This window comes from Episyrphus balteatus, chromosome 1 (assembly GCF_945859705.1).
Source record: "Episyrphus balteatus chromosome 1, idEpiBalt1.1, whole genome shotgun sequence".
NCBI classification, from domain to species: domain Eukaryota; kingdom Metazoa; phylum Arthropoda; class Insecta; order Diptera; family Syrphidae; genus Episyrphus; species Episyrphus balteatus.
In genome coordinates, this window is record NC_079134.1 from 122,572,449 (window position 1) to 122,592,489 (window position 20,041).

General features: G+C 29.3%; 2 protein-coding genes across 2 annotated transcripts in view; both read left to right on the top strand.

Annotated features, from left to right (window-relative positions):
- The first annotated feature begins 67 nt into the window (after positions 1-67).
- Positions 68-4,685, top strand: LOC129906676 (uncharacterized). Its single transcript, XM_055982550.1, has 3 exons — positions 68-433; positions 500-908; positions 3,939-4,685. Exons 1-3 carry the CDS (start codon positions 233-235, stop codon positions 4,244-4,246), a joined length of 918 nt encoding a protein of 305 aa, XP_055838525.1. The 5' UTR covers positions 68-232; the 3' UTR covers positions 4,247-4,685.
- Positions 4,686-17,657: 12,972 nt separating this feature from the next.
- LOC129906674 (putative sodium-coupled neutral amino acid transporter 11) overlaps positions 17,658-20,041 on the top strand; it is a 125,137-nt gene continuing 122,753 nt past the window's right edge. Inside the window, exon 1 of the mRNA XM_055982548.1 lies at positions 17,658-18,300. Coding sequence (XP_055838523.1) covers positions 18,244-18,300 — 57 coding nt within the window. The 5' untranslated portion in view covers positions 17,658-18,243. The remainder of the gene's footprint in view (positions 18,301-20,041) is intronic.

Below are 20,041 nucleotides of genomic sequence, written 5' to 3' on the forward strand. Positions count from 1 at the left end.
ATTTTCGTGTGTGATGTTTGGTTGGTGTCTGTTTACTTCTTATCTTTTTCGTATAAATTCCCCTCAAATGTTATTTATCTAATCTTTAGTTTTTTTTTTTTTTTTGTATCTCTCAAGCCTTTGTAAACAAAAGATAAATGTTTTTTTGTTATAAAATATAAAATATTAAATTTTTTAAACATTTTTAAAAATATACTTGTGATTTACACAGTTTTGAATATAGAAATTAAAAATGGATAAACGAAAGAAACGAACATCCATAAATCAATATCTAATGTATATTGAATTGCTTGAAAAGGATCCAATTTTTCGTTCTGGAACAACACCACGCGACGCTGAACCCAATTGCTTAAATAATAAATGGAAAGATTTATCGGCACGATTAAACACCTGCCAAAATGGACCACAACTTTCACCCGAAGAATGGAAAAAGGTAAAAACACAAAACATTACCAAGTCCAAATGCTTTTTTGATTAAAAATGAATGATTTTAATTTAGCGCCTAAATGATTGGAAAAATAGTACTCGCTGCAAATACCGTCGGAGTATATCGGGTGAAAAAGATATCTCGATGTCACCACTCGAGGTTAAAGCACTTAGTTTGTTTGGGAAGACACCAGTTCTGGTGCGTTCTTCCCAAACAATAGAGTTCAAGTCCGAAGCCAAGGAATTGTACGAGGCTGAAAAGAAACATCAAGCGGCTGCCAAATCACGAGTTGTGAACAATCAGCCAGAGAATAACACATCACTAGACGAAGATCTTGAAGGTATATTCATCGATGATGAGGAATACAATGAAGACGAATCTGTGGAAGAAGTCGAGATTAAGGAAAGAAAAGTTGAAGCAACAAATGGTGGTATTCCTAAGACCAAAAGGCGTCGCACTATTGAAACAACAGTTTATGAAAGTAAGTTTTATCAAGAATAGATTTTTTAAAGGAAATAATTCGTAATAGGCTGATTTTTGGTATACAGCTTTTGAGGTATTGAGGTGGTTTACAATCTATGAAAAGTCCTAAAAGTTCCTTTATTACTTGACACGTTATAGTGCAGGGATGGCGAACCTTTTCCCAGCTGGCGTGCCATACAGTTTTTTTTATCAAGCAGCATATTTTTTTAAACATCTTAAGCCCAATTCTGAATGAAACCTCCCGTGAAAATGTGTTCTTGAAAAGGGCTCCGTTAATAATGATAAAAAAGCGAAAAAAATCAAAATTCCACTAAGCTTTTAGGTTGGGAGACCATCTTCCGAATTCGCCGGAGCTTCCATTCAGAATAGGGCTGATTATTTTATGTTTGAAAGAAACAATTTGTTATTACTTTTATTATTAAAATAACAACATTTTCGATTAACAAAACAAAGAAACAGGAAATAAAAATAAAAACTAAATATTTCGCTTTATTTCTTCACTTTAAGCGGGCTGATTCATCTGACAACCTGTTTCTTAGAGAATTTTTAATGTTATTCATTTTGGAAAATAAGGGCCTACACGCGTAGATAAACGAAAATATTGTCAAGATACCAAAAGCCTACTTTTTCGAGCTGTACGTATCGGGAATTGAATTCCATTTTTCCATTAATTTGGAATTTGCATTCATCGTTGGAGGGCAATCCAGCCTATCTAGTTCGATTGATTTCAACTCTTTTCTTGTTTCGACGAATTTTTGAGTCCATAACGAATTTAATTCGAATTCATTTAGCTAAATGTCTTTAATTTCCAACCAATCAAATTTCGACAAATTAAGGATTTCTCATATCAGGGTACATAAAAAAGTTAAGCGTTTCCAATAACTCTTTAAAAACCTTGACGAAAATTCTTCGACTGATGAACTAATTACCGATTTAACTTCGTCTGGTTTTTTATGTTAATTCAATCCATTGTTAAATTTTTTCAAGTTTGGAAAATACATGCAGTCAACCCTCAACCATTCAACTTTTCTGCCTGTGACGATTTTTTTTTATTGTTTTAATCAAGTGAAAAAAAAGAAAACAATTGTTTTACAGTGGAACAAAACCTCAAGAACAATCTTCACTGGAAAAATGGTGGCAATTGGTGCGTGCCGGAAATATTTCATAGCGTGCCACCAATGGTACGCGTGCCATTAGTTCGCCATCCCTGTTATAGTGGGTCAAAGGTAACAAAAATGGGTTTTGTGTTTATTTCTAAAATAATCATTTTTATAAAAAAAACAAAACCGACTTCCATGTTTCATAACTGGGTTTTATGGTTCTTCTCATAGTTTCTATAGGCGAAACTGAATTAAATGGGACCACACTGCAGGCCCCATCTTTCCAATACAAAAAGAATTATCAAAATTGGTTCACTCAGTCCAAAGTTATAAGGTAACGAACATAAAAAAAAAAATACAGACGAATTTAATACCTCCTCCTTTTTTGTAAGTCGGTAAAAAACAGTAGTATTTAGAAAAAAAGAAACCTGATCCACATTGTTTGGTATTTCAAACGGTCGTATAAATCTATATATAGTACATTAGGGCGTTCGTTATTTTTGAATCATGTTACTAAGTGGAGAAAGTTTTTCTAAATAATAAAAAAAAAATCCCCTAATTTTTTCAGATTTTTATTTTGACTCTAATAGCGCCCCAAGAGGTTTAAAGTTTTTTCTTATTTGAAATAGGTATATGTTGTCTTATGAGACCATTTTTTTTAGATAAGGCCTTAGAGTAAAGATTTCTGATCAGATTCTTGTCAACATAAGAATTTCTTTATTAAAAAAAGCATATGAGTAGCTTGAAAAACAAATTAAAAACCATGCATGGTCACTTTTTTGTATAACTTAATTCTCCAAAAAAACCTTAATAACGAACGCCCTTATATACGGTGCTTTGCAAAACATATGCAACTGTTTCAACTTACTATTTCGTATTTATTTTCTGTTCTGTTATGTGCAGATACATGCAATTTATGAGGGGGAACGCTCTAGGGCTATACTTTGTATCTCTAAACTTTTTATTAAAAAAAATTCTTCAACGGGTTTTTACAATAAAATAACAAAAAATCATTAAATTTGTCTGTGTAAAACATAATGCAACTTTGTATGTCAAAAAACATGTTGGACCAACGGACAGAGTCTCACCTTTGTAGGAAAACACTCGTTATTTAGTTCAAACTAAAGTGTTAAGTTATTAAAACTTAATAAGGATACAACCACAATTTGAAGTCATGCATTTGACAATCATCTAAAATAAAAACAGGCCATACAACACCTCCTTCCATACAAAAACAGTTGAAACAGTCATAAATAAAGCTACAAATTTTACAAAAGATAAAAGCGATTGGCGCTTTGATCAGGTAACTAAGCAGATTTTTGGTTTTGCATTTGCAAAGAGTAACTTATAACAAAAAATATTGTAAAAACCATAAACCCAAAATAGAAAGCGTGTGGCTACTAGTTGCGTTACTTCGCGCCCCCTCACAAAAAACGTTGTTTTATTTGCACAATCTTGAAGGGTATAGGAAAATATGCTATATTTGTGAGAATAGCTATTTTGAAAATAACGTAAAATAGTGATAGTCTCGGGTGTTTTATGCAGTGCTAATAAAAAAATTATTCAAAAACTAGCTGCCCGCTCCATAGACTTTGGCGACAATAATGGCAAACTATTAATGGTAGAAGCTTATTCGAATATTTAATTGATCATATATTATACGTTATATTATTGTTGTTTGGGCTTGAATGATCAATTCCGTAGATGTAATTAATTAAATAAAAAATTAATTCTATTTTACCCAAAATTTTTACATATTTTACAAGTTTGTAAAACAAAAATTTTCAGGACTTTTCATAGATTGTAAACCACCTCAATACCAGCCTGTATACCAAAAATCAGCTTGTTATGATATTTTTCTTTCTTTGACTTTTTTTTTTTATCTATTATGACTGGGTTATAAATAAAATGTATCTTCTTTATTCCAGTTAAATCATTTTCACCGAAAAATGTATTGACAAGTACGCCACACACATTGGCTATTAGTTCAGTAGAGAGCAATTGCAACATGACACCTGCTGCAACCGATCAGCCTCCACCAGCACCATCCCCACCAATCCAACAATCTGTTGAAATACATCCTTCTCCCGTCCAGCCACAAATTAATTTCGACACAAGTGCGTTAGAATTCCAATTGAAACGCATTGCGGACATTAAAGCAGAGAAATTAAAGTTTGAAATTGCAAAGTATAAGTTCAATAATCCAGGATTTGATTACCCCACTGACTTTTTATAGTACAACAATAATAAGAACAACAAAAAGAAAAAAGTATCATTTCATTAAGTTTTTTTTTTTAATAACCCATAATGTTAGCATGATTTGATTATGAACACGCTTTTGCGACGAATCGTTAGTTAAGTGTCTAGGACAATAGGTTTCGAACATATTATACATATTTGCATTTTTATTGTTTAAACAAAAAATTGTATTTTTATTCCTTTATAACGAATATTATTTGTATTTTTTTAAGATTTGTAACTTTTAAAGTAATTTTGATTTAAAATGGTGTTTCAGCAGCATCCCATAGAAGAGAGAACTGATCAAACGGATATGTGGCAACTGGTATTGAAGAGATTTAAGTTGACCGTTTTTTAATTATTTTTTTTTTTCTTCCAACTATTTTAAGTTAGTTGAGTTGTTGAATATCGAATAAAAAAAGACATTTATAGTGTAACAAAAAGTTGCTGTTTTTCATTTCATTTTAATTTAATTCCTTAAATCAACAAAAATCATGATGGTGTTTTTTTTTATTAGAGGGAACAACAAGAGTTCCAATAAGAAACGATTTTATGGGAGCTGGCAGGGATATTTGTACGTTATTTTTCTATAGAGGAAAAAAGAAATTGAATTTCTCTATAATTACAGGGTACTCGTTATATTTGTAAAAGTTAGATGCTCAAATATTTTTCTTTAAAAAGAAAGAAACACATAATAGCCCATTCGAAATAAACATTTCAAATGGAAAATATTAAATCGTGAAATTTTTTTTCATGGAACGGTCTGAGAGCTTTAAACCAGTTTTTCGGGAAAATCGATTTTTAGCCAAAGCTGCCGTCTTGGATTTAAGAAAAAACAAGTTTTATTGAATAACTCGTCCATTTTTGGTTTTTGAGATTGAGGAATCTCAATGCTGTCGTAATTTAATTCCGTCTGCCGGTTAAACGGCAGCTCAGTTGTAGTGGACCTAGAAGGGGGAGGGTCGTAGGGGCCATCCGTATTCGTTACACCAATACTCTGTTACTAATCGCAAAAACGTCGTTAAACATAAACATTGCTTCCATGCGGGAAGCAAAATTGTTCCAACTCCATAGGATTTGTTGACATATTATGTATACTATAGGAATAATCGCGCGATCAAAATCGCATGTGTGCGCCTAGCCTAACAGAGCTCTTATATGTGTACACAGGTATTGAAATCCTTGTGATCCATTTTTGCGCCTAGCCTTATAGCTATCTGTAAAATCCATCAGTAAAATTTTTTTTTAGCTACCTATTTTGAATATTAAAATTTTATTTTGAGCAAAATAATGATGAAATAAGTTGGGAGCTTATTCTAACTAATTTTTTCAAAAAGAGACAATGCATTTGGTGTTAAATTTTATTCACAAATCCATTTTATAAATTTTACTATTCAGTAAAATGAAATTTCATCAGTAAAATTTATAAAATAAATTTGTGACTAAAATATAACACCAAAATGCATTGCTTCTTTTTCAAAAAGTTAGTGAAAATGTGTTTTAAATTTATTTCATCAATGTTTTGCATGAATTAGAATCTCAAAGTATTCAAAATAGCAAAACAGAATTTTTACTGATGGATTTTACTGATAGCTATAATTGAGCCCTAAGTAACTATGAAATTCTACACAAAACATGATTGTGGAAGAATATCGTTTCTGAATTATTTGTGTGCTTTTAAATCAGTTGTTGGTCGTTGCCTTATTTTGTACGTCTTCGTCTTTGGGCATTGTATCGAAAGTGAAATAAAATTGTACTTTTTAAATCTTTCAAATTTTATTAACAATTCGAAAAATTTATTTTTAATGAACGAATAACTACTTTAAGATAAACCAAAAACTAAATTAATTCAGAAAAACTTTTGAGGCCATTTTTGATTTTGTTCTTTGTCACTGTGATAAAGAAAATGTCGTTTACAACTGCAAAACATTGATGTTTCATTACAACTCAAAACTTTGGTCTTATCAAAATAAGAAATCTTTCGTGACTAAATAAATAAATAAATAAACTTCAAAATATAGGCTTTAATCTTATCGTCAATGGCTATGAAAATTAAGGTAAATTAAAAAAAAAAAAATTAAAAACCTTGTGCCAATTTTTTTTTTAATAAATTTTATTTTTTCGAAGAAAATTAAATAAAAACTTTAAATTCCCCCTTGACCGTTGAATGTTCTGTTCAAATCAAAAGTTTAATTGACTAATATTGCAGTTTTAACAATAACTTAGAAGAATCGAAAAGAAAAAAAATGATCCAGAATATCTTTTGCATTGATATAACATATAAGCGAAAGAACAAAACTGTATCGAATTTAGTAATAGTGTATTTGTGTACTTATCCAAGCCAAGTGTATCGAAAAAAGTACAATCGTATCGACCCAGTTTTACATAGAGGTCACCCCTACCACTTAAAATAATAACCAAGCCAAGACTATAGTATATTTTGCATGTTTTTCTTACCTGACTATTAAAGTACTATTAAAGTTTCTACTATCAGCTTAACCCCCGTTTGGCAATTTCATTCAACGAGTGGTTTTTGAATTATAGCGTTTACAACCTTTGTTGTAACGCATTTGTGAATTGTGGATTAAGGAGTCCTTCAATGACTTAAGATGTTACTTTAAAATAAAACAAACCGTTTGACAAAAAAAACATTATTTAAACTCACTTTAAGGTTCTGATGCGTTCCTTTGGGAACATTTATCTACTGCTTAGTACTTAAAGATACTTTGAAGTACTTTTTCTCTATTGAGAAAGTAGTTCAAAGCAGTTTTAGGTACTTAGTAAGCAATGAGTAGATAAATTTTCCCAAAGGAACGCAGCTTATGACTAAAGCATGGTGATGATCACCAATACTGAAATTAAAAAAAAATCAAGTCTTAAAACTTCTTCCTATAAACTTTTTCTATCTACACAATTTCAAATAGGTAGAGGTATTTTCGGCCGTCTCCAGTTTCCGGCCACCTTTCGGAAAATCGTTATAACTAGGGATTTCGTAGGGTTTATTCCAAAATTTTGCTCTTTTGCTGTTATCTTATATGTTAGAACAGCATACAAGTGAAAATTTGGAATAGACCTTTTTGAAATCACTATAGTTATAACGATTTATATTTTACATAGCTATAAAATTTTGAATTTTACTTTGATTTATGCTCGTACTGATGTGCCTGCATTTTTTTGCCTGGGTTTATTATGGTTATTCTCATAGGCCCCATACATTCTTCGGCGCATTTTGCTTCTGTAACGAAATACCTTTTCTGTAGACCAAGTAAAAGAAAAGAAACATTCTTTTGACCAAGGTTAAGGCCCCCATTTCTAACTCTTACCTATATCACTTAAACTTAAACTTAAAGAATTACAGTAAAATTTCTCCTTAAAATAAAAAACCAAAATTCCCCTTTCTGAAAGTTCAAATTTTAAAGCTTTTTCCACCCACCACCACCGCCAACAACCGCACAAGAAGAACAAAAATGTGAATGAAAAAGTTATAACCTACTTGTCGTCACAATAGTTACATAACAGAAACCGGCAAATAGTTTTGTATAACTTGAATTTGTTTACTGATGATAATATCACACCGATAAAGGAGCCTAATTTATCACATAATATAATTGGCAACATTAACTTAACTGTATTAAATGTGTATGCAGTGATTTATTGGTCAACCGCCACTTTTGCAAAAGTATAGCAGTCATTTACTTCGAAATAACCACCTTGTTTTGTGGCATTCCGCCCGCATTCCTAAGATTTAGGGATTGCGTGCTATTCACAATTTATATACCTACCGCATTTTGTATATCGCTCTCAATTTGCTACGAAATGTCTATAGTATTTTTATTACTGAAGAATAATTGAAGTTTTCTTGCCTGAATTGAATGGGGGTGTTTAACAATGCTGTTGAGCAAGAATTCGAAAATTACATAGGTGTATTACTTTTGTATGCGTGTTTGTTCTGGGATAATAAAAGGGACAAACCGCACGTGTGTAAAACATAATGATTGGATTCGGGTGTAATTGATTGTTATCATCACCAAATTTATTTATGAGAATAGTTCTTTGGGTTTCTAATTCAGATAAATTGATAGCTTGGTTCACAAAACTGGAGTAACTATAGATAGACAATTAGAACAAAGGCAAAACTCAAACTGTTTTGTCATTTTCTAATCTTTTAAATTATTTTAAAAGGTTTTTATTTATTTCTTAAGAAATATTTGTACGAGTAAAATATTAAAAAGGTAGAGGTTAATATATTAAAAATTATACTTTTCCCGCAGATTTTGACCAAATTATGTTTCACAAGTTTATTAGGTTAATTCCTTTGATTTTCGTATCGAATTCGATATAAATTACCTTTTTTTTTTGAAATATATAAATGGAAATCGTTGTAAGAATTTTCTTATATAGTCCTATTATCGACCAATTTCAGTTTCATATGCGAAGTGCATCTTTAGTTTTGTAAATCACCATCAGTGGTCTACATGGCGTATGCGTACTTTTTTTGTAGTTTTCTTCATACTTTTTAAAATTAATTTATGATAGTGAAAAAAAGAGCCAGGGGACAGGAAAAAAATATTCTTATCATCTGAACCCTTTCGAACCCAAGCTATGAAAATCAATACTAAAAAATGTTTTTTTCGGTATTATCGGGTCAAAAACATCACAACTAAGTAATATGAATAGCAAAAAGTTATTTTCCAAAATAATAAATAGCAAAACTAATGTGTTTTTCTCATGTTACATGTAAGTAACATGCACTGCCTATGACCACCAAAAAAAGTCGGAGAACTGAGAAAATAACTTTCTATAATGTATGCTACTTCTTCTAAGCAAAAAAACAAAAAACTTTCTGCATTTACATTTTTTATATATTTTTTCAAAATTATGACCATATACAGGGTGTCCCACAGTCACCGCCCCAAACGAAAACCATGGATTCCTGAGGTCATTTTAAGTCGAAAAACTTAAGAGGTAATTTTCTCGTTTTCGTCCCGTTTTCGAGTTACCACGGTTTTTATGATTTTTGTTCTCTTTTCCCTTATCTAGCTTTATCTTTGCCAAACTACGTTTGATTTGAAAAATTTTTTTTACAACCAATCAAGAATTTATTACAGTTTTAGTTTGTCTCAAAACTTTTTTTTCTGCGGACAACCGTTTCTCCACAATTTGGCATCAAACACAATTTTCTTCGTTTTTTAAGTTGTTTTTTACACTTTCATATCATTTAAGTCAAAAAACCACGTTAATGAGTATTTATTTTTTGTGCTTTTTATTAAAGCCCAGTTTATTTTCATAAAAAAAATAAGTTTTATTTCATAAAAAAGGCTACTGAAAGTAATTAAAAAAAAAAATAAACAAACTGAGTGAATTAAAAAAAAATAATTTTTAAATAAAAAATTAATTTAAATGAATTAAAAACTTTTTCTGAGCTATTGTGGTTAAGAAAAGAACAAATAAATAAAGCTCAGAAAATGTTTTAATTCATTTAAATAAATTTTGTATTTAAAAATTATTTTTTTTTTAATTCACTCAGTTTGTTTATTTTTTTTTTATTACTTTCAGTAGCCTTTTTTATGAAATAAAACTTATTTTTTTTATGAAAATAAACTGGGCTTTAATAAAAAGCACAAAAAATTAATACTCATTAACGTGGTTTTTTGACTTAAATGATATGAAAGTGTAAAAAACAACTTAAAAAACGAAGAAAATTGTGTTTGATGCCAAATTGTGGAGAAACGGTTGTCCGCAGAAAAAAAAGTTTTGAGACAAACTAAAACTGTAATAAATTCTTGATTGGTTGTAAAAAAAATTTTTCAAATCAAACGTAGTTTGGCAAAGATGAAGCTAGATAAGGGAAAAGAGAACAAAAATCATAAAAACCGTGGTAACTCGAAAACGGGACGAAAACGAGAAAATTACCTCTTAAGTTTTTTGACTTAAAATGACCTCAGGAATCCATGGTTTTCGTTTGGGGCGGTGACTATGGGACACCCTGTATAAATTTTTTTTTTTGCAAAAAAAAAAAAACAAAAAATGTGAATTTCAGTCCCTTTCTCGATAAAAAAAATTAAAGGTATGATATTTGACTAACTCTTTGAAATAATCCAGTAACTAGGCATTATTATCTTTCAATTAAGCCATCGTAACCTAAAAAATTGTTTAATTTAATATTTTTTACGAATTTTTAAAAATATGTTACATGAGAGTAACGCTGCACAGTGTGTCGTCCCCTTATGATAAATCACTTTTTTTTTTGTTAAAAATTAATATTTTTGCTATTAAAATATAATTTAGAAGTGTCAACTCATATGAAAACATATTTATCTTACAAAATAACCCAGGTTATGTATTCAAAATAAGCTCCGAAACATGAGTACCTCGGAAATCGAAAATATTTTGAGGAATTTATGGGAATCTTTGAGAGTATATATTTCACATTTGGTAATTGTTTGAAAAATTTTGTTAATTTTATTTTGTTTATTTGAGTGTTGTTGTAAAACGTATAACAAAAAAAATTTAGGCCCATTTGCTCATACTGATCGTAAAATTGAATCATAGCTAGGACGAACATAGCCTTTATGTTTTTCTTAGTTTATTCTAAGTTTCTAAAAAATATATATGTTCAACCTAGCAATGTTTTACTTTCATGCGAGAAATCGCTGAGAACTTCAAATTTAAACTTCAAATCGATACAAACGTCAGTAAATTTTATTTGTTTTTGAGCAATCAAGCTGAAATTTTTAAACAATGTTGGTATTTTGTGGTTTCTATTGAAGAAAATAGTTAAATAATAGTGAAAGTGGCAAAAAATAAGTGTCTGGTTTTTTAAACAAAAATTATTCATGTGAAGGATTTTTTTTGTAAATGTGTTTGTGTGTCACAATAAGTGACAGATAATTGATAAACACTTCTATAAACATTTATGCAGCCAATTTTACCATGGTTAACATGTTAAAAAGTGAGTTTACCATTCTTAAATCAATAACAGATGTTAATTTAATGGACAAAATCATTTTTTAAGGGATAATATGGTTTTTTGCTCAATTAAAATTTCTTATGTAAAACATAAAACCCTTAGGTTCTACTATTTCTTGCCCCTAAGTTATGTTAAACTTAGAGAAATTTTTGACACAATTTGAAGTTCGTGCAAACGACTATGTAGAGTTTAAGGGTTTATGTTTCACATAAAGATTTAAGTTCCGTTTCAGCAAATGGGCCTTAATTTATAAAATTATATATGAGTTATTAAAATTTCTTTGATAAATGGCCAAAAAAAAAAAAATTTAATTTTTAAACTTAATTTAAAAAAATACTTATTAAATCATATCGATAATTTTTTTATATTATTTTGCCATAGGCTTATACTTAATATTGGCAAAGTTTGGTCTGCTTCTGTTTGCGATTACCAGAGATATTCACATTTATGTGCTACGAGTCAAGTACTCAAAATAATTCATTTTTTGAGAAACATCTTCAAGGGGATCACAAAAATGAAAAAATCGATGTTTTTAATAATTTTTAGCCATACACAAGTAACAAAAAGCTGTTTATGTAATTAAAAATATTTTAAATATTGTTTTCAACAAGAAAAAAATTATATTTTTCTGCATACTAGATTTTTAATATCATTACTTGACCCGGCCACGCTCTACTGTGTATTATAGCGTATTTACCAACCTCGCCGATATAAGAATTTACGAAAATGCAAATAAAACGTTATTTCAAAATTTGAAAGCGATTGACAAAAAACTATTCGAGATTTGCTATGAAACGCAAATAAACATACGATTTTTTTTGTATAGAGAATATAAACAAAACAAGTTGACTTCAACTTAAGATTTCTCAAGGTAGAAAAAAGATATTGAAAAGATTTAAACGGGCTTTAAAAGAAAACATTTAGTTCTTTTAGAAACTGTCACAAATTTATTTAAAATAAATCACCACGTTCAAGAACATAACCTCAAAAACTGTTAAAAAACGACATTTCAGATTTTCTAACGGGAATATTTCAAAAACGTGATATGATAGAATTTTTCTGAGTTCGGATTCGAGATCAGCACACCAAAAACCTTACGAAAAGTATATTTTTGTTTATATATAAAAAAAAAATTAATTTTGCTCACAAGTGGCTTCTTCAATAAATGTTAATTTCATAAATTATACTAAAAAAAAAGTAATAGGTTGTTTAATTTGTTAACTTGTAATTTTTTTTTCTATTCCTGCCATAAAAACACAAAAAAAGATATTAAAACTCCAAAAACTTAGCTGCAAGTATTTATGATAAACTTTTGTATGGGCTCGACACACTGTGCGCTGGGTCCAAAAGGGTTAATTCATCTTCTGTATAGTATAACCAAAGCCCTTCGAAATCTTTTTATTGGCAGTTTTTACAGTATATAGTAATACAATCTTCGCAACGAGATATGAGAGATGAGACTTACTGTATGTATAATTGTATGACAATCAGTCTCTCTCATGAAGCATTGTAGTTCCGTTCGACATAAGTTTTGTTACTAAAAAGATTCCTATGTTATTAAAAATGTTGGTGCATAAAACTTTAATCCTCTTTTGGGAGATAATTTCACTCAGAGTTTTCTTGTTTAAAAAAAGCCGAAAAGTTCTTCACACAAAATTCTGGCATTTTTTAATGGAAAAAAATTCTGGGAATCTTTTCAGACTTTATTTTTTCTTTCCAGTTAACTTCTGGTGTTTTTTTCCATTTACAAAAGAAGAAAATAAATTTAAAAAAAATGCAAAAAAAAACTGGTCTTTTTCTATTCATGTTTTTGAAAAAGAGCCAGAGACCAATTTTAGTAACATAATTTAATGTTACATTTTTTGTTAAATTTTGATAATTTTGTACATTTTTACTTGCTCTATAGGGCAAGTATTGGTTTCGTATAAACAAAAAAATCGAGAATTTTAAAAAAAGTGGGTTTCGTCTGAAAGTTGTCTTATTTTGTTTTTATATACATATGTATCTCGCTTAAAAGGTGTACCTCCCATACAAAATTTTCAAATTAATCAACGATAATGATTAAAATTTGCACACGTATTCACGTAAAATTTAGAGCTATTGCTATAAAACTAAGTTTTTGGTATTTTTTTTTTTTGAAAAAAGTCAAATAACAAAAATAAAATGCACGACTGGGGTCGCACGTACTTGCTCTTGCAGTTCAAAGCACTTTTATGTTAGTCTACTTGTAGATTATAAGAGCTTCCTCTATATATGTATATTTTTAAGAAATTTGGTTTATGTATAGGAAGAGCCGACATGGAAACTAAAATTTGTTAAATAAATTTTTTTTTGTTATTTGACTTTTTTGAGAAAAACTAAAAATGCAGTTTTATTGTAATTGCTTAGAATATTACGTATGCAAAAATTAATCAAAATCGTTAGAGCCGTTTTCGAGAAAATTGCAATAACTAATTAAAGATTTAAGGGAAGAGCCGACATTAGTGATTAAAAAAAAGGAAATACCATATTTCTATTAAACAAAACGCAGTTTTGTTGGAACTTTGTACAGTATTATGTGTGTTAAATTTAATCAAAATCGTTAGAGCCGTTTTCGAGAAAAGTGCAATAACTCAAAAATTTTGTATCGGAGCTATACGTTCTAAGCCAGATATTAAAAAACAAAAAAAAAAAACAACCTTGGAAATTACGAAAAAATCATCTATACCAAATTTCAAGAAAATTCGTTCACCCGTTTAGGCTGTAGCTACTTGTACAGATGGACGCACCGACGCACAGACCGACGGACGTCATGGCGAAACCCACTTTTTTATACTTCTCCATCATCGTAATGTTAGTTTTGATTAAAACCTCGAAATTTTTTTTTGACACGAAACCAATACTTGCCCTATTGAGCAAGTAAAAAATTTTTCTTTGAACAAAAATTTTTCCTCCATGTCGTGCATTTTATTTTGTCTCGGAACCAAGTTCAAAAGATTCGTTTAGGTGCTAAAACAGGTCTCTGAAAATATGAGTCCTTAATATTAATATTAAGGTTTCCCGCATCGCACTTTTTTACTATTCCCATTCGAAAAACACAAAAAAATATGGTTTTTACTTCTAAGTTTTAAAGCTATCTATAAATGATTAATTCCACTGCCATGTAGATAAAACATTATTTTTAGAAAATTGAACGCTGAATTGGTTTGGTTCTGAGAAAAGAATTTTTTTTTAAAAAATTTTGAAACGCCCTAATGTACTACTTAGGAACCTACATATAAAGAAAAAGACCAATTCAAATAAAATATATATTTTTAATTTAACATTTGAACTCAATACAAACTCAACTACTTAAACCAAACACTTTAAAAAAATTGTTGTATCTAGATTTTAATAGCTGCGTTCCTTTGGAAATATTTATCTACTTTTTAGTACTTAAAACTACTTTGAACTACTTTTGCTATATTGAAAAAGTAGTTCAAAGCAGCTTTAAGTACTAAAAAGTAGATAAATATTTCCAAAGGAACGCAGCTAATTAAAAATTATCTTAAACTACAAAGATAAATTTTTAATTCTTACACATAAAAACACATTTTTTTAAAATTTTACCTGGTGCAAGTATCATAAAATGTATGAGTTTTCTGGCAAATTTGTGAATGACTTTTTTGTTCATAAGAATGAAATAATCAATCAGTATCTTTATCACATATTTATCGAAGAAAATTGACCTCAAAGTCAAAATTCATCATAGGTAAGAAAAAATGAACACCCTTTAAAAAATAATATTTGAGGATTCCAAAACGATATAACTATTTTTTAATTTCAGTTACAAAGAATAACATTTCTCCTAAAAATCCGGAACTTAAAAAAGTTTCTACCATTACTATTAATGGAGAAATTTGCATTAACATAAGTAAAGGAATACCAAAGTAAGCTTTTTCTTAAACCATCGCTAAGTGGAATCAACTTTGAAGATAGAGAGTTACTGTAGAACAATTTTATTATTAGAATATACCCAATAATCACCGCCTAAAATCACAGTACAGATAATAAGGTAATATATTCCGAACGTTGTTAAAATTTGTTTGTCAAAAATGGGCACCAATCTGTCAGGTCAGCCTTTAATTTTTATATTTTAATCGCAGTAAACAGGAAATTTGTTTTTGTTTTAATTTATAAAATGTCATTTTAAAAAATTATAAATTGAAAAATAACGTGTTTCGTGTTTCTTCGCGGAAAATAGTAATTAATTGCACTGGTCTGCAAGGAAATCCTAATTTAAATAAAACTATACTTGCTGATTCAAAATCCGCATCCGAAGTCAGAATTAACCTAGCGCGTCATGTTTTTTAGATATTACCGTTAGAAAATCTCAAAAACCCATTTTTTTTGCTGTTTTCGAAGAAATATTTTGGCATAATGTAATCTTTTTCAATTAAAACTTTTACGGTTTATGAAAGAACTTATTTTTTTCTTTCAAATTCAGTTTCAATCTTCTCGATATCTCTTTTCTTCTCCGAGATATCTTAATTTAAGTAAGTTTAGTAGGTTTGGCATATCTTACCATAAAGAAACTGATCTCTAAAAATTAATATATCTTTTTCCCCTAGAACAAAAGTATACTTTTCTAATGGACTAATGTGTGCTGATTTTGAATCCGAACTCAACAAATTTCGGTCAGCTCTGGTTTTTGAGATGTAGTAGTTTTTTTGAGATTTTCTAAAAAAAAACTTTATTTTGTGATACTTTAATGCGAATATCTCAAAATCCTGACGTGATAGAATATTTTTGACTTCGGATTCTAACTCAGCACATCAAAAACTATAAGAAAAGTATACTTTTGTTTCTAAGAGAAACAAATCGAAAGCTTTACAAGGCAGTTTATCGAATGGTTTATTACAAATAAGATATTTCTAACTAAAAAAATAGTATAGGTGTACAATTACAAAACACGTAAAAATTTTTTTTAATGTATGTTTTATGGTTTTCTTTACATATTTGACTTTTTAAATAAAATGGGCGTTGATATTTTACATTTTTCTTAATTAAGGTGTTTTTGTTCATGTAGGATTTACTAAAAAGTGAAGGATTTCGATTTTTCTGCTTTTTTTGTCAATCAGTATTTTAAAATATGAGTAAACATTAATGTAAAAGGACATTTGGTGTCAATCGATAGGTTATATTATGAGGAATAAGTCCTCTAAATTTGAGGTCATTGTTACAAATAGTTTTAATTTTATACAAGTTCAAATGAATCTAAAAGGATGATTTTTTAGAAACTACCCACATTTTTCAAAAATCAGTTTTACAAAAATTTTACCTGATAGAATTTTTCTGATACCAGATTTAGATTCAGAAAAGTCTAATATTTCATAATATCAAAAAATTATTTCAAGAAGAAAAAAAAGTTAAATAGTGCAGACCAGTGTTGTTAAAATTTTTTTGGTGTGCGTGGTTTTTCGGTTTTTATGCGTTTTCGTCGGTAATTTAAAACAATTAAGAATTATGAAAGCTGACATTTCGGAAGACATTACCTTTTTATGTGTATTGTGCCCTAAAATAACCTTAACTTATTCTGGGACACCCTGGACATTGACCGGTATTGAAACACATAATGAGCTACAAATACTTGATATGTATAAGACTTTTATTTAAAGATCAAATTTTAAAACTTCTATTCACCCTCATCAATTAACATTCATCAGTTTATCTGGATCGTTAACTTTAAAAGCTTCAACTTAACTTGATAAAACAGAGAATTCATTAAAAACTCATTATCCCAATCAATCAATCAAGAAAATTTAAAACAAACGTTAAATCGCTTAATATAACACAGATACAAAAATGCAATAATACTTAAATAAATCATTATTTCATTAGACATGAATATCATTATATTAAATTTGCTGCAATTTAAAATTTTCCATCTTTATTCTAGGCATAAAATGTATACATATACACTTATTTCTAAAACTGTTGAAATCCTTAACTCACTCGAAAGAGAAGCAATATTATAGAGCCTCAACATCACCATGCCCATCCGCAAGTCAAAAACCATTAATCCTTCTACATTGACGCCACATCCCTTTTACTGCCAGTTTTATCTCCTCCGACTCTCTAATGTCATGTTCCTCACTTAAAGATAACAATCAAAACAATCCCGTATGACAATGTTCATGTTCTACTCACAAACTCAAGACCAGTAACAAAAACAAAAAAAAAAAATACTTAACCTATCCTACCATATCCTCGTTGGTTTTGTTTTTACTATCAAGGAAGTTGAGGTATTTTTTGTATTAATCTGTTATACTCATGAGGGGTAAATATGACCTTGCGCATTTCTCAAAAGCTTTCAAAAACTCTCTTTTGAATAAAATTATAACACTTAAATAAATCTATGTACTGTCTACAAGCAGGAAGTCATTTTGCCATCCTTGCAAGTCTTTTAGTCACCATTTGAACGTCATACTTTTGAATTCATCATCCCGCGAGTAGTTTGCTAAGTAGCTCTTTTAAAACATTCTCTGTATGAATGAAAAGTGCATTTAAAAGCCAAAATAGATACACATAGATACATCAACAGATAAAAAGAAAACTTACATAAAATTGCAACATTCTTTTACCAAAAGACACCTTTACACTACAAAACTTCATCTCAAAACACTGCACTCTAAACAATCACAAAAAAACATCAGATCGTTTTGTGTATTAAATCGTAAGAGAATTTTAAAATGTGAACGTCCTTTCGTTAAAAAAAATAAGCATTCAAGGAAGAAAAATAGTGTTGTAAGGAGTATCCTTAGAAGTTTTTTTTTCACAGAAGAGATATTATATCATTTTCTTGAAGTTTCAAAATAGGTGATTTAAAAAATCCACAAAGGATATCAGTGATTTTGTCTGTGAGAGTGTTTTGTGATTCTAATCTGTATATCAATCACAAAGAAATATAAAAGAGGATTTTCGAAAAAATCAAAAAAATAAGAAAAGAAAAATTTGCCCAAAAGCATCTCTGAAAAAGGAAACGGATTGAACAACATTCAGCAAGGATGAGTGATAGTCGAAGGAATACTGCAACTGAATTTAGTTACATCCTTCAGAGGCAGGTATGTATGTATATGAGCTACAAAATATTTCTTGTATCTTGAAAAATGTGGGTGGGATTTTTGCTGCTGGATGAAACTTTTTGGAAGTCTCTTTTTCTGAAAACCTTTTATGTCTGGTTTCCTGCACATTTACCATTTTCGGCTTTACCCTTTTAATTCTGTGCCTTTGTAGATAATTTAAGAGGATTTGTTTTATAGTTTTGGGTAATAAACTTAAGCCTTTTGTTGGTAAAGAGGTCTAAACTTATCATTTTCAAACAAAAATTGTAGAACCTTTTCATAATGAACTTTTTCTTCTTTGTGAGTTTTATTTTTCGGTGGAAAATTACTATTAATTTGATTTTTTACTCAGCGGAGGGTAAAACTGATATTAATTAGAAAATAAAGGACACACAAGAGTTATCCATTCCTGATATTAGGTATATGTTGTTTGTATAATGGACAGTTTTATTCAATATGGTAAAGTTTTGGGTTGGGGCCCAAATTCTGTATGTGCCGAAATTCGTATTCCAAAATTCTGTACTCCAAAATTCTGTATTTTAAAATTCTGTAAATTCAAAATTCTGTATTCTAAAATTCTGTAAGTGCAAATTTCTGGATTTAAAAATTTTGTAGGTATTCCAAAATTTTGTAAATGATATAAGGAAAATTGTTTTGACAATGAAAAAAAGTGTGGACATTTTTACATTTTCATAATTTTGGAGTACAGATTTTTGACATATTCTTTGCAGAAAATCTTTGAAGTCATTCAACAGACAAGCTTAAAATGTATAACTTTCGAATTACAGAATTACAGATACAGAATTTTGGTACTACAAGGGAATTTTGAGATTCTGAATATCGACCCGTTCCCTAAAGTTTTAATTACTTATTATTATTATTACTTAATATTAATAAATTTAATATTATTAAATTTAATTCTATTTACGCTTACTTCGGTATACCATTACTCCTATTAATAACAATTTCTCTGTTAATACTTAGAGTAGAAAGTTTGTAAAGGTCTTTCCAGGCCCGTAGCCAGAGTTGGAAAGGTATATAAAGTACCTACTATTCGTGTACTGGAAAAGTAATCACTTTACACCATTTTATATTTATTGTTACTTTTGAAAAATGTTTGGATAGATTTTACTAAGCATGTAGGTTTTCTAGGTGCTTATGCGGCAAACCAAAAAAATCTATGATTCTTACTCTTGAAAAAATATTTGTATGTTGTGGTTTTTAAGGAGGAATTAAACAAATTAACTTAAGCTTCTTAACAGGAATGTTATATTAGACTACATTCAATCAAGTGAAAATTAAAAGTCAAATAATAGTCCAGTGCATTTATGATGTTCATATATTCACCTTTCGGCCGCCATCTTGGATTTTAGTTTTTGTTGAATATCTCGATTTCTATTTATCCTACATAAAAGTTGTGTATACAAGAAACGTAGGCAATTAAATTTAAATTAAATTTTTTTGGCTTGTAACTTTCTTAATACTCAGAATATCGAAAAAGTGTTCTCAACATAAAAGACGCGAAATTTAATTGCCTACGTTTCTTGTGTACACAACTTTTATGTAGGATAAATAGAAATCGAGATATTCAACAAAAACTAAAATCCAAGATGGCGGCCGAAAGGTGAATTTCGCGAGTGCGAAAAATCAGGGTAATGATATTCAGCCAATGCTCTAACGAATGAGCAAACAAAATTTGGGGGTGGTACAAACTGCTGGGTCAAATTATAAATGCACTGTA

Coding starts and splice junctions, on each gene's coding strand:
- LOC129906676 (XM_055982550.1), top strand. CDS start 233: ATGGATAAACGAAAGAAACGAACATCCATAAATCAATATCTAATGTAT. Junction 434..499: donor CACCCGAAGAATGGAAAAAG/GTAAAAACACAA, acceptor ATTTTAATTTAG/CGCCTAAATGATTGGAAAAA. Junction 909..3,938: donor TGAAACAACAGTTTATGAAA/GTAAGTTTTATC, acceptor TCTTTATTCCAG/TTAAATCATTTTCACCGAAA.